Source organism: Solanum stenotomum, chromosome 2 (assembly GCF_019186545.1).
Source record: "Solanum stenotomum isolate F172 chromosome 2, ASM1918654v1, whole genome shotgun sequence".
Taxonomy (NCBI): domain Eukaryota; kingdom Viridiplantae; phylum Streptophyta; class Magnoliopsida; order Solanales; family Solanaceae; genus Solanum; species Solanum stenotomum.
This window is the reverse complement of record NC_064283.1, coordinates 15,927,967-15,943,425: the sequence shown is the minus strand read 5'-3', so window position 1 is coordinate 15,943,425 and position 15,459 is coordinate 15,927,967. Positions and strand designations below refer to the sequence as shown.

General features: G+C 34.9%; 1 protein-coding gene across 1 annotated transcript in view; it reads left to right on the top strand.

Annotated features, from left to right (window-relative positions):
* The first annotated feature begins 14,838 nt into the window (after positions 1-14,838).
* Positions 14,839-15,459, top strand: part of LOC125855725 (cytochrome P450 71AU50-like) — a 2,037-nt gene continuing 1,416 nt past the window's right edge. Inside the window, exon 1 of the mRNA XM_049535455.1 lies at positions 14,839-15,439. Within this exon, the coding sequence (XP_049391412.1) occupies positions 14,888-15,439 (552 nt within the window). The 5' untranslated portion in view covers positions 14,839-14,887. The remainder of the gene's footprint in view (positions 15,440-15,459) is intronic.

The following is a 15,459-nucleotide window of genomic DNA, read 5'->3' as shown; positions in this document are numbered from 1 at the left end:
TACAACCCCAAACTAAAGTACTAACAACTAACTAGAAAATCTAAGTCCAAAATGTGGACATAGACAGAAAGAGAACTCATGGCATCCTAGAAGAACTGGCTCACCCTTGAATTCGAACGACGATCACTGATCTTCTAAACGAGGTATGTCAATAGTTGCTTGAAGATGCCCTATACTCAACAAAGAAAGAGCAAGTGCAGTATCAGTACACAACCACAGTGTACTGGTAGGATAACGCGGCTATCCCACTAAGTGCAACATACATAAGTAAATACAACATTATAAACATGCAAATACCGAACATGTACAATATCGATTATCACATTCTCAACAATATACATTTACAACAAGTCATTGGTCCTCTCATGTAATCCAAACTCAAATAGCTAGTGTACCGGTACGTGGTACCTGATCTAATATTTATGCTGGAACGTGGCAACCGATCTCATATTTATGTCAGAACGAGGCAACCGATCCCAGTTAGTGTGTCGGAATGCAACACCCGATCCATTTAACAAGCCACAATCACAATCACAAGTATATTCTCAATAATCACACAATCAAGAAGTGTATCAAGGCATGTAGTCATTTGTTCATACTCATTTACAATTAGTGTGATCAATATTACAACATTCACATACATACATGTTTCATAATGAAGTAAGAACAAACATACATCACACAATCATAGAATCACAACCATCACCTACCTCAAACAAAGCTTGAATCCCCTAAGATACTTGATTCTTCCCTTTTCGGATTTGTTCCGCTTGTTCTTGGTCTACAAACAATAATTATAACACAGGAATCAATAAACGATAACTAATTACCCGAATTACTAACAATCCCATCAACCCTAGATCAAACCCTTGATCCCAATATCCCAATTAGGGTTGTTTCCACCATAAATTCCAGATCAAAACCCTCCTCCATCGATAATTACCCATTAGATTACGTTCTATAGATCGAAAAATGGATTCGGGAGTTAAAACCTTACATTTAGCCTCAAGAATGGTGAAAAATGGTCAAGAAGTCTCATGGGTTCGTTCCTTAGCTCTCAAGTTCAAAAATGGTAGAATAAAACATTTTTGGGATTTATTTCCGACTTTAAGTCGCGTCTGCCCCGCCATAGCGGTACCCACCCCGCTACAACGGCCCCGCCCTGATGGGAAAAATCCCGCCACAGCGGCTTGCACGAAACAATGAGTTATTTTAATAATTGCAAGACCCCATTTCACAACACACCTTCAACCAACGACACTCAGAAACTACCCGTTCACCCCAAGATCAGTTTCGGGAGTTCTACTCACCCAAATTCAATTCCGTAAAGTCGTACGAGTTTCTTAACGCCTTAGCTATCTACTCATGTAATTAAAATCATATTTAAATCACCTAATTGCTACCATATTTCCCTATACCTTACTGACTCTGATTTCGTTCAAATCTGGACTAGGTTGGGAAATCCCAAGTTACTACGAAAAAGTTTTTCGGCCCAAAATTTTTCTCCGTTGGCTTTTCTATAACGATGGGAACCGATTGTTACAATAGATACCGATTTACCCATCACTCGTCCCCGAGTGACAATTTAGGAAAAATAGGCTAATGAAAGAATAAAGTAGTACCTGAATCGACGAACAATTGGGGATACTTGTCTCGCATGTCCCTCTTGGTTTCCTTAGTAGCTTCCTCGACTGGACGGTGCTTCTATTGTATCTTCATAGACTTAATCTCTTTGGTCCTCAGCTTACGCACATCACGATCAAGGATTCCAATCGGTTCCTCCTCATATTGGATGTCTTTGTCTAATACAATTGAGTCCCACTTAATGATGTAATCTCCGTCACCATGGTATCTCTTTAACATGGACACATGAAATACCAGATGAACTCCCGATAGGTTAGGAGGTAAAGTTAATCTATAGGTCACAGGCCCTACACATTCAAGAACCTCAAAAGGACCAATGTATCGCAGACTTAGCTTGCCCTTCTTGCCAAATCTCATCACCCCTTTCATGGGTGATACCTTAAGAAGAACATTCTCACCAGTCTGAAATGTCATATCTTTTACCTTATGGTCTACATACTTCTTTTGTCTACTTTGGGAGGCTAAAAACTTAGCTTGAATACTCCTCACCTTATCTTGAGCATCCTTCACTAAATCAACCCCCAAAGGTTTCACATCTCTAGCCTTGAACCATCCTATGGGTGACCTACATCTCCTCCTATAAAGTGCCTCAAATGGTGTCATATCAATGCTTGAGTGATAACTATTATTATAGGAGAATTCACACAAAGGTAGGAACTTATCCCAATGCCCTTCAAAATCAATCACACATGCCCTCAACATATCTTCTAACACTTGAATAGTCCTCTCTGACCTCCCGTCCATCTGTGGATGGAAGGTTGTACTAAAAGTGAGTTGTGTGCCCAATTCATCATGTAACTTCCTCCAAAACTTGGATGTGAATTGGGTACCACGGTCTCAGCTGATAGAAAGGGGCACTCCATCCAACCTCACTATCTCTTTCACAAAAACTTTAGTCAATTGTTCAGCATTATAATCTATTCTTACCGGAATAAAATGGGTTAACTTATTCAATCGGTCAACCACTACCCAAATAGAATCAAACTTCCCCAAAGTCTTGGGAAGACCAACCACGAAATACATGGCTATCATTTCCCACTTCCATTCCGAAATTGGCATTCTTTGAAGAAAACCTGCATGCATTTGATGTCCATACTTTACCTGTTGGCAATTTTGACACTTAGCCACAAACTCCGCTATGTATTTCTTCATGCCCGGCAATCAATAAATTCGCTTCAAATCTCTGTACATCTTGGTCACACCCGGATGAATGGAATATCGTGAACCATGGGATTCTATCACTAATTTCTGAATCAAGTCATCAACTCGAGGAACATAAATCCTTCCTTTAAAGCTGAGCACACCTTCCGCATCAAGAGTGGTCTCTTGTGCCTTACCAATCACAGTCTTCTTCTTAAGCTCATTCAAATTTTCATCCTCAAATTGTTTGGCCTTGATCTCCTCAATGAACGTGACCCTTACCTCAATGCTAGCTAACACCCCACCTTGTTTTGAGATGCCCAACCACATGAATTTAGACTCCAAGGTCTGAATTTCCTTAGCCAATGGTCACTTGGTTACACTCAAGCAAGCTAGACTACCCATACTCACCACTTTTCGACTCAAAGCGTCTGCCACAACATTTGCCTTACCCAGATGGTATTGAATGGTTACATCATAATCTTTGAGTAACTCCATTCACCCTCGTTGTCTCAAATTCAGATCCTTTTGAATGAATATATGCTGCAAACTACGATGATCAGTAAACACCTCACAATTAACACCATAGAGGTAATGCTGCTAGATCTTAAAAGCAAACACTATTGCTGCCAACTCCAAATCATGTGTTGGGTAATTCCTCTCATGCACCTTCAATTGACGCGACACATAAGCTATAACATTCTTATCCTACATCAACACAACACTCAAACCAGAATGTAAAGCATTACAATAAACTATAAAATCCTTACCTTCCACCGATAATGCTAGAATAGGTGTGGTGGTCAAGAGAGTCTTGAGCTTTTGAAAGCTCTCCTCACATTTTTCAGTCCATTCAAATGGTATCGCCTTTTTGGTCAAATTTGTCAAGTGAGTAACAATAGAAGCAAAGTTCTTCACAAATCCACGGTAGTAGCTAGCGAGCCCCACATAACTCCTAACTTCAATCACAGAACTTGGTCGAGCCCAATTCTTAACCACCTCTATATTTTGAGGATCTACCATTACCTATTCTTTCGAAACAACATACCCCAAAAATAAAACCGAAGTCAACCAGAATTCACACTTAGAAAATTTCGCATACAACCTTTGATTCCCAAGAACACCCAGAACAATACGAAGATGGTCGGCATGCTCTTCCTCACTTTTCAAATAGACCAAAATATCATCAATAAAAACTATAACAAACGCATCAAGAAATGGTTTGAACACACCATTCATCAAACTCATAAAGGTTGCAGGCGCATTAGTCAAACCAAATGACATAACTAGGAACTCACAGTGCCCAAGAGGGTTCTAAACGCCGTCTTGGGCACATCCTCAGGCCTAATTTTTAATTGATGGTAACCAAACTTTAGATCAATTTTAGAGAAGACTGATGCACCTTGCAATTGATCAAAAATATCATCTATTCGAGGCAGTGGATATTTGTTCCGAATGGTGACCCTATTCAATTGACGATAGTATATACATATCCTCATACTACCATCTTTTTTCTTAACAAACAAAGCTGGGGCACCCCACGGGTAAGCACTAAGACGAATAAATCTTTTATCAAGAAGCTCTTAAATTTGAGCCTTAAGCTCTCTTAATTCTGTCGGAGCCATACAATATGGAGGAATAGAAATGGGGCGCGTACATGCTCTTAATCAAAGCAAAAATCTATATCTCTATCCGGAGGCATACCAGGAGAATCGATAAGAAACACTTCTCTAAATTCTGACACCACAAGAATAGACTCAATAGATGGAGACTCAACCTCGACATCCCGAATATGAGCCAAATAAGCTAAACAACCCATCCCTACCAGTTTTCTAGCCCGAATTGAGGATATGATCTTAGCTTGGTTAGGCTTGTACACCCCTTCCCACTCTAATTTTCCCCTTCCCGAAATTTCTAGAGTTACAGATTTAGTATTACAATTTAACACAGCATAATAGAGGGACAACCAAGTCATGTCTAAGATAATATAAATGTTAGTCATATCCAAAATCACCAAATCAGCCCAAGTCTGAAAACCCATAAACAAAATAGGATAAGCATGATAGGCATGGGTGACTATGATTGACTCTCCAACTGGGGTAGAAACATGGATAGAGACATCAAGTATATCACAAATCATATCAAACTCTAAGGCAAATCACACAAATACATAAGAATAAGTAGAACCCGGATCAAATAACACATTAGCCATCCGGTCACAGATAAGAATAGTATATGTGATCACCGCATCAGACGCTTCCGCCTCAGTTTTGCCCGAAAAGGCATAACACTGAGCCTTATCATCATGATGGGTGACTTCCCTGCCTGATTGCACTACACCTCTGCCTGCGTTACCATTTCCTATACCCCCACGGCCTCGCTGATTACCTCCTTGCCCACCTTGTGGACGTCCTCGACCATTATTACTATTTTCCGCGGGTACAACAGCTCTAGACTGCTGCTGCATGGACTCCGTCATGCGCGGGTGGGGACAATCTCTCCTCATATGCCCAGTTCTCCACAGTTATAGCAAGTACGATCAAAAGATGACATGTTGCCCGCCAAAGGTGCGACTCCCTAGCTATCTTGAATCAAAATCTGAGGTGAAGTTTTGGAGTAATTACCTATAGAAGTGGGCATAGCAGACTGAATTGGCTAGGCTGCAAGTGTTGGTCTACCAAATCCTCTAGAATAGGAGTCATGAAAGTTACCAGAATTCTTGGCTTTCTTAGCCAATATCTTAGCCTGACCGTCTCGCCTCACCCCCTCCACTTTCTTCACAAAGTTTGTTACCTCATTAAAGCTCCCCCCCTGCAGAGGTCATATGAATAGATAATACCTGCAACTCAGAATTTAGTCCCCTAATAAATAATCAGATTCTCTCTTCCTCAGTAATCACCAATTGAGTAACATATCCAGACAACGGATGGAACTTTGCTTCATAAGCAGCCACAATCATACCACCTTGCACCAAAACCATGTGTTGACACCAATTTTGGACCTCCACAATACAGATTAATCACCGAGCTTCTTAAATTCCAAATGCTTTGAAATAATTAGTTTTTACAAAGTTCAAAATATTTTTCAAGTTCTTTTTAATTATTTTATCATTTTTAAATAATATATATGTTTTATATAATTTTTTATATAATTAGTATATTTTATAAACATTCGAAAATCTTCTCAATTTTTTTTTAATTTTAGTAAGTATTTTATTAAATTAGTTTAGTTTAAATTAGGATTATAATTTTGAATAATTATTTTATAATTAAGTTAAACATTTTATTTTGTTAAGATTAAGAAGCTCATAAATTAATTGTATTGATTCGTCTCATTTAAGTTTTTAGCCGAATTCACTAATTAGATCATTTTGGCTACATTCCTAATTCATTGGCTAAATTTATAATGCAATTGACCAGTCAATTCGGTTAAAATTGTAACTTATTGGCCAAATGGTTCATTACTGGATAACCGCGTGTTAGCGGACAATTTGGCTGCTTTCAAACCCTTTCCGAAATGCTAATATGAACCCCAAACTCTTTAATATTTTCATTAGATTTTCTATTTTTTAATCTTTTGAAAAAATAGTTTTCTTAATTTTTTTTAAAAAATTAAGTGGCGACTCTTAAACCCGTCGTTTCTCTATTTTATATAAAACAGAATGACAACTCTATTGGGGACTTGAATTGTTCTAACCTTAAAATTAACTTGTTTGGCTATATGTGTTTAATTGTTTACTTGTTTTAATTATTGTATATTAAATTGTGACATTCATGGCATTGATTCCGCCAAATGGCAAATATAATTCATTAGAAAAGAAAGGCAGTTACATGGCTTACCACAACTGTCCTTCAGAAAAAACACATTCAAGTTCTTTTGAAGTGATAAACGAATAGATGACTTGTGATCATCCAACGTCATTTATTATACTTCACCCCATAGGTGGCTTGGTCTACAAACAATAATTATAACACGAAAATCAATAAACGATAACTAATTACCTGAATTACTAACAATCCCATCAACCCTAAATCAAACCCTTGATCCCAATATCCCAATTAGGGTCGTTTCCACCATAAATTTCAGATCAAAACCCTCCCTCATCGTTAATTATCCATTAGATTACGTTTGACGGATCGAAAAACAGATTCGAAGAGTTAAAACCTTACATTTAGCCTCAAGAATGGTGGAAACGGTCAAGAAGTCTCCTGGGTTCATTCCTTAGCTCTCAAGTTTGAAAATTGCAGAATAAAACACTCTTGGGGTTTATTTCTGACTTTAAGTCGCGTCTGCCCCGCCACAGCGGTACCCACCCCGCTATAGTGGCCCCGCCCTGGCGGTAAAAATCCCATCTCAGCGGCTTGCACGGAACAGTGAGCTATTTTAATAATTCCAAGACCCTATTTCACAACACACCTTCAACCAACGACACTCAGAAACTACCCGTTCACACCAAGATCAGTTTTGGGAGTTCTACTCACCCGAATTCAATTCTATAAAGTCGTACGAGTTTCCTAACGCCTTAACTATCTACTCATGTAATCAAAATTATATTTAAATCACTCAATTGCTACCAGATTTCCTTAGACCTTACTGACTCCGATTTCATCCAAATTTGAACTAGGTTGGGAAATCTCAAGTTACTACGAAAAAATTTTCCGACCAAAAAAATTTTCCCGTTGGCTTTTCTATAACAACGGGAACCGGTCGTTACACTATGATTCATGTTTTGACGTTCCTTTTAGTCTGAAACGTCGAGTTTAATTAATTTGCATATCTGATTTGTGTGTATGGGGTTTTGAATGAATCCCGATGGTCCTTTCGATGATTTTGAGTTTGGTTGGTTTCTGGTTCCGATGCATGACCATTTTGGTCATCGTGATCGTATAGTATCATCTTAGGGTGCATCGATATCGCATGGGTCTTGCCATGATCGTGATGGTTAACTTTAATGAGTTGACTACCTTACTCATCGCGATCACGTGACCCTGGGTTGCAATGAGAATTTGTAACCTCGGCAAAATGTTTTCTAAAATTGGGGTTTCAACCCCATTTCACCATATTTGAGTTTTGGGATCTTTGGGGAGGCAATTTGGACCAAGTTTTTGAGTAAAATCTTTTGGGTAACAATTCTTAACTCTAAATCTTTAATTACCCATTATTATTTATGGATTTATGTGTTCAAATCAAACTTTCAAAATGAGAAATTTGGGGATTTTCTTCAAGAACCCTAGAATTTACTAAAATGGAGTTTGTGAATTGATTTCAAGTCCTTGTTCGAAATGATTTTCCCTAATGAGTTCCTAAAGTAATGTTTTCATGTATTAAATTTCTAATTCAAACCTTATTTTTGAAATTGGGTTTGCGTTGATTGACCCACTTTTCAACAGAAATTGATGTGGGTATTGTTGTTACCAGAAATTTATTGTGAATACTTGCTTGTGCATAGATTGTGTGGCTTTGGAAGTGATCCGAAAGGGGAAGACTCGACTATTGGAGTGATTGTTGATTGATTTAAGGCAAGTGATTTCATAAACCTTGTATTCTAGTTGAATTCATATGCTTCCTTCGTTGATTGCGTGTTGCGAGAATGGGAATGAGGTGAAGGATTTAAATTGTCCACTCGTAATATCTAAATGAATAAAAAAAAAGGTTGAAATGAAAAAGTTATGTGATGAACATGATAATGTGAATTTCCTTATTATGACCCTTGATGATTGATTGATGAAATGCTTGAAAGCATGATTGTGGACTTGAATTGTATGATTTGTTGTCTCTTCCACGTGGTATGATATTGTTTGTATGCATTGATTGTGAACGTCGTGATGAGACATGTGATGAGTTATTACGCTATGGTTTTTGCCGCTAGTGTTATTATGTCGAGGTCTTTGCCGGCAAGTGTTATAAAGCCGATGGAAAATGATTCCGGCTAGTGATAATCATTGCGACTCGATGCACTTGATGTTTATTCGTGACTTACTTGTGGATTGTGATTGATGTACTTGTTATGTGTGACTGAACTACTTGTCATAGAAATTGACTTATTTGATTTGTTTTAGTGTTAAATTGTGAAGATTGAACTGTGAATATTAGGCCTGTGAGCCGTCTATTGTAGAATTGTTAGGTTGAGCTTATTTCTGTGCAGCTTGTAGTTTGAGGAGGTTCTATTTGAGTGTAAGAAATATTTGACTTCTAGCTAGTTGTTTTGTTTGGTAGACTGCTTGTTGGGTAACGTGTTGTTGGTACTCACCCCTTGCTTCTACACTTGTGTAGGCTCCGAGTCCACACCCGTGTGACCTCTTTCTCATTCTCTTGATCTCGAGGCTAGCTTGTCAAGGACTTGAAGAGGTAGCTGCTTGTCATTTGACAGACCCTCTTTTTTCTTTTCTTACACTTTGATCTATTTGAGAAACAAAGATTAAGACTTGTATTTCTTTCTTAATTCCACACATATGTATTTAGTGGCTTGTGCATGTGAGAACCAAATTTTGGGGGTTTAAATAGAATAATAAGTTTTCCGCTTTATCTTGTTCTTGTTTTTACTGTAATTTCGCTTTTCTTTCTTTTTGTGGGTTGAGACTGACTTTTTTTGGTGGAAATAGACAAGTGTCATCACATCCATTTTTGGACCGTGACAGAATAATACTCATATTACCCGTTTAAAAGTGGATAATTAAATGGATAAAAAATGTTCATTCATTAAAAAAAATGGTATTAATATTTATTTGGGTGTAGGTGATCGGGATAGGGGGTAGGTGAGGTAACGGAAAATAAAATATTATTTACAAAAAAGAAATTAATTTTTTTTTTGGAAAGGGGCTGGAAGGGGGAGGGGTTGGTAGGGGTGGGGAGAGAATTTTTTTTATAAAAAAAACAAACTATTTTTTTTGGGATAGGGGTGGTGGGTAGGGGATGGGGAGGGGGCGGGGCTGGTAGAGGGTGGATGATTAATAAAAACTTAATTTTTTTACTTTTTTTTTGGGATAGGGGAGAGGCCGTGGGGTAAAAATAAATTATTTTTTAAAAAAAGAAAAAGTTTTTAAAGTTTTTTTTAGGCTTGGGGGTGGGGAGGTTGTGGGGTAGTATGGGTTGTTAGGGGGTTGGGGGCCGGGTTAAGGGTGGTGGTGATAAAAACAATACTATTATTTTAAAAAAAAATCAAATTTTAAAAAGTTCTAACTTTTTCTTTTGTGGTGGGTGGGGAGTGAAGTAAAACATTTGTTTTTAAAGATTTTAACAAGATCCTTGCTATAATATGGTTATCCATATTTACCCATATTATTTATTGGATAACTTGTTTTTACTCATTTAAAATATGAATTGAATCGAATCGAATATTTTATCTATTTTTGTTTAACTCATTTTCGACTCAACCTGCTCATTTGCCACTCTTATACCTAACCCTCAAACAATTAACAGCTGAACCTTCTCATTTCTAATAATTATTTTATTAAAAGTCGCAAATTAGTACGGACGCATTTCTTTTTCTTTGAGTAAACAAAAGAAAATCAGAGCAGTGATTTATTGACGCATGAAAAATTCACATTTTTTGGACCATTAATCCAACCAAAAATTCTGGAGCTCTAAATTGTTTGGTCAACATAACTTTTTAGGCCATTCAATCAACGTTTTAGTAAAATATGAATATTCTTGGTTCATCAAACAATGACTATTCACTTATTCATAAATTTCATTGAAAAAATAGCCTTGATTTTTATGTTTGATCTCATTCGAAATTATATATTTATTTATTGTATTTTTAACAATATCATTTTATAACAAGTTATTTTAGCAATTTATAGAAACAAGACATTAATAAAGACATTATTAAATAACATGAGAAAACTGACCTCTAATGAAAATGGAAAATCGATTTTCTTGTTCATTTTTTAAAAAGGAAATTGATCTCAGGAGATCAAGTTTTTAGACAAAAAAAAGTGGGAAATATGTAGACTAACCTCACAAGGTTGGTATTTATTTTTTAAATAAGTAAAAATATTTATGTTTAACCGCAGAAGTCAGTTAATTTAATTAAAAATAAGTTAATAAAATCGATGTTAGGAGATAGATTTTTCGATCAACTAGTCAAATATTGATGTAAGTTTTTAGATTAAATTACGTAGGCATTTTGCCATGAAGATAAAAAAAATATTCACTTTCTAACTTGGGTTGTAGTGTAGTGGTGAGTCTGCTTCATAATTAACCGAGAGATCTCGGGTTCGAGCTCTGATATGGAGAAAATCTTGTTGGAAGCATCGCTTTATTTGAAATTTTCAAAGTTGGATTTAGAGTTGTGTTTGGCTAAGTTTTTGCAGCTAATATTTAGAATTTAAATATATATATTTTTAAAAAATTATAAAATATTATTTGAACATGAAATATGATTTAAATGGAGTTATTTAATTTATGAAAACAATAGGATTTTTTAAAAACAAATAAATTTATTTTTTTAAAAAAATAAAGTGAAAACAAGGTCTTGTACTCTTGGTTGTTTTTCAAATTACAAATATAACTTGAAATTGTATTTGAAATTCTTATAGTCAAATACTATTTTTCAATAAAGTACAATAATATTTCAAAAAAAGTGAATAGTATTTTGGGGTCCTTTTTTCCAATTGGACCCACTCCACTCTCTCCGTCTGTCTCTGCTCTCCACTCCCTCACGTTGGGGACCACCCTAGCGTCCATTGAACACCACCGCCCAGAGGCGGAGGTAGGTGGAGGTTCATGGGTTCGGACGAATTCAGTTGCTTTTCTGTATACCCTATATTTGTATTAGAAAATTAATTAATTATATATGTATATTAATTTGTGATTCTCTAACAAAATTGATTGACGGTTGTTAAAGAAACTTAGAACCCCAAACTCTTAATCTTGACTTCCGCCACCTTAGCCCAATCATGTTCTGCCACCTCCATTATCGTTCACTGTATTGCTCCACCACCCCCACCAGAAATTTGAATCCCCNCCCCCCCCCCCCCCCCCCAATATATTAAGAATTCAATTTATGTTAAATCCAACTAATTCAATTTAAATTTATGCCTGAGATTTTAGTTTTATTGATCATCTAATTTTAGTTTATAACAATATTTATTTTAAGGGTTTTGTTTGAAAAAAAAAATTAAATGTTGAATTTATAATTAATTACATTGTTAGTTTTGAATCTTAATTGACTTTGAAATCGAGTCTTAATGTCGTAAGAATAATGTGACCGGAATGACTTAAGAATTGAGGAACAAAAGAGTTTTTAAGCTTAGAGAAACACATGCTTATATCAAGTGTGAATCAAGATTCTAGAGCCTAGATTGGTAAAACTCCATACATTATCGTGATTCTCTTTCACATGTTCCTTAAGAAATACTAATTATTTTATCATTTATTGTTATTTGAACAATTAATATCATCCATAATTTAGATGTTTGTAATCTTTAAGAACAATAATTTTTAAGAATAAAATGAAAAAAATAATAATTAATATTGTCTTGAACTTCTAATTAAACGATAAATAATTTCAGATAATTAGAATTCACAATAGATAAGTTGAGGCAGAATGAGTATATTAATTTCTCAATTAACTCTAGAATATGTGTATTAGTTAACTTTGTTGATTTAACAAGGAAAAATACATAAAACTCCCCCGAACTTGGCACGAAAACTTATTTTAGTACTTAAACTTTACGGGTAATTATTTACCCCCTATCTCATTTCGCGTGAATTTAATACCATCCTAACGAATGATGTGGCAAAAAAAGAAAAGAAATTTTTTTGAAAGCGCGTTAAGCTATTTTTTTTAAAAAATAATGGTCCCACTTTATATATATAATGAAAAAAAAAAAAACCACCCACCCCATTCTTCTTCTTCTTCAAACCCGGCCCCCCACTGCGCTTTCTCAAAACTCCACCTACCCCATCTACCTGCTTGTCTTTTCTTCTTCAAACTCCCCACCACCCTATCCCCACCTCACCCCATCCTCTTTCTCCTTCTTCAAACTCTACATTCAAAGTACATTTTCTCGTTAAACACATAAACAAAAAGAATCACATTCAAGATCCACATAATTTTTTTTACTCTTTACTTTGGAGATTTGATTTTTCTTAAAAAGTTATGATTTTTTTTGAAAAATAAAGACTTGAGCATAAAAGAAGATGAGGTTTTGTCAACCAATCTATAATGCTAATGGTTGGCAATGGCGATTGAAGCAATGGGTAGAGAAAGTTTTTTTTTAAAAAAAAAATCACTACAAATAAATGTGTTTTTTCTTGAATTAGTTAAGAATTAGACCTTGATTAATATATAAAAATTTTTAAAAATGAAGAACACCGACAATCGACATGGCAGTAAATGACGTTGAGTATTGAAAAAAAATCACTGCCAATGATTTCAATATTTCTTAAACTAATTAAGAACTAAAGATTAACTAGTATTTAAATATTCTGAAAAGGAAAGAAAGAAATGAATTTAAAAAATCAAAAATCAAATTTTAGAGAATTTCCAAAGTGGCTATGACGTGGCGCTTATGTGGTTCTAATGTGTCAATGACATGGCGCGTGTGTAATACACTTGCCAACTTGAGACTGATATTATATTTTTAGGGTGGTATTAATTCACTTCAAATATGTTAAGGGGGGTAAATAATTATCTGTAAAATTTAAGTACTAAAATAAGTTTTCGTGTCAAGTTCAGGGGATTTTTTTTATGTATTTTCCCATTTAACAATCGTATTCTCAATCAATTTCACTTAGAAAAAGAGTGTTTCATACAAACGGTTTCATATTCTTATTACTAGTATTTTATTTGCCATGCACGTCATGAGAAAATGCTCAACTTTTGATAAATTAATAATGTAAAATATGATGATGCTTAGAGCACTCATATTGTACAACAATGAGAATCAGTTACTCCCTCCGTCCCTATTTACTTGTCCATATTTCCTTTTTTAGTTGTCCCTATTTAGTTGTCCATTTTGACAAATCAAGAAAGGACAACAAATTTTTTCCTATTATACCCTTATTTACACTTCTTGAAAATTGTAAAAGTATATGTTGTTTCCCTCCAATTTATTTCACTTGAATTCAAATAAGTGGTTGTAATTTTGAAGTGAAAAGTTGTCATAAGGATAAAATTGTAACTTCACTGTGCTAATCATTGTTGCCTTAATCTGTGTGCCATTTCTAAAGTGGACAACTAAAAAGGGACGGAGGGAGTACTTTTTTAACAAATAATAATAAAAAGCGTACGTCATTTGTGACATCAAAGTGACAACTATATATTAAAGCAAAATATATATCATCATTGTCCTGGATGTTAATAAAATATTATATAGTACAACCGAGGGTATTATAAGTTACTAATGTGTACTTTCTATCCCGAAAAGCTTACATTTACACAATTTCTATAACCAAAATAATTATTTTATTTCAATGTCAAACATCTTTAATATATGTTTCCGTTTTTAACACTTTAGTACTTTCTAAGGACCACGTTTTGGTAGAGTATCTGACTTTCTTACTTCAAATTGCATAACGATTCATTTTGAACAATGACAAAATCAGAATTATTACTTGAGAAGTTTATAATATAAATAACTAAATATATGAACTAGTTAAAGTGTGTTCAATATTTACTATATATACATACATATAAAAATAATTTGAACCATTTATAAATAATGTAACTTTTTGTTATAAAAGATTCGGATAAATTTCTAAGCCTAAGCTGACTCCACCCTGATTTTTTGTTGTTGAAATTATTAGCTATGAATCTCATCTCTTATTCATTATTAAATTGCTTATAGCTAATAAAATTTTCTTATTATCCGTAGCTAATTTGTCTAATTAAGAGGATTAACAATTAATTTTGTTCTGTTATTTTTGTTGTTGTCGTATAATGACAAACTACTCAAAATAATAACAATAATATTATGACACGATTATGTTATAGTTCACCAACTCGTAATTTATATAGACTTTTCCTTTTTCACAACAACTATTGAGGGGCCGCCGTTCACATGATTTATTTTCCTATATAAGTATGTGCCCTTTCCCATAAATCATACAACAAACTTGCAAATATTGTCTATTATTTGTCTTATTATTATTAGCAATGGCTTTTGTGTTGCCAACATTCATTTTGGCTCTTATTTTATTATTCATTTTCTATGAGTTACTAAATATCAAAAACAAGAAAAAACTTCCTCCTGGTCCAAAAGGCATTCCAATATTAGGACATCTCCATCTTTTAGGTGAAAATCTCACTCAAGATTTACACAAATTTTCCCTAAAATATGGTCCTATTATCTACATGAAATTTGGATTAGTACCAACTTATGTTATATCTTCCCCTGAATCAGCAGAAAAAATTCTCAAAACTTATGATCATACTTTTGCTAGTAGGCCTCATAACGAGACTGCTCAATACATATCGTATGGCCAAAGGAATTTGATTTTCTCAAAGTATGGCGCGTATTGGCGTAACATGAGAAAATTGTGTACGGTCCATTTGTTGAGTAACATGAAGATTAACTCATTCCAATCTACTAGAAGTGAAGAAATTGCCATTATGATCAAATCGATCAAAGAAATAGCTCAAGGTCGTGTTGATGTTGATCTTAGTGCTCAAGTGTCGAAGTTGAGTGCCAACTTGAGTTGTTTGATGGTTTTTGGGAAAAAGTTCAC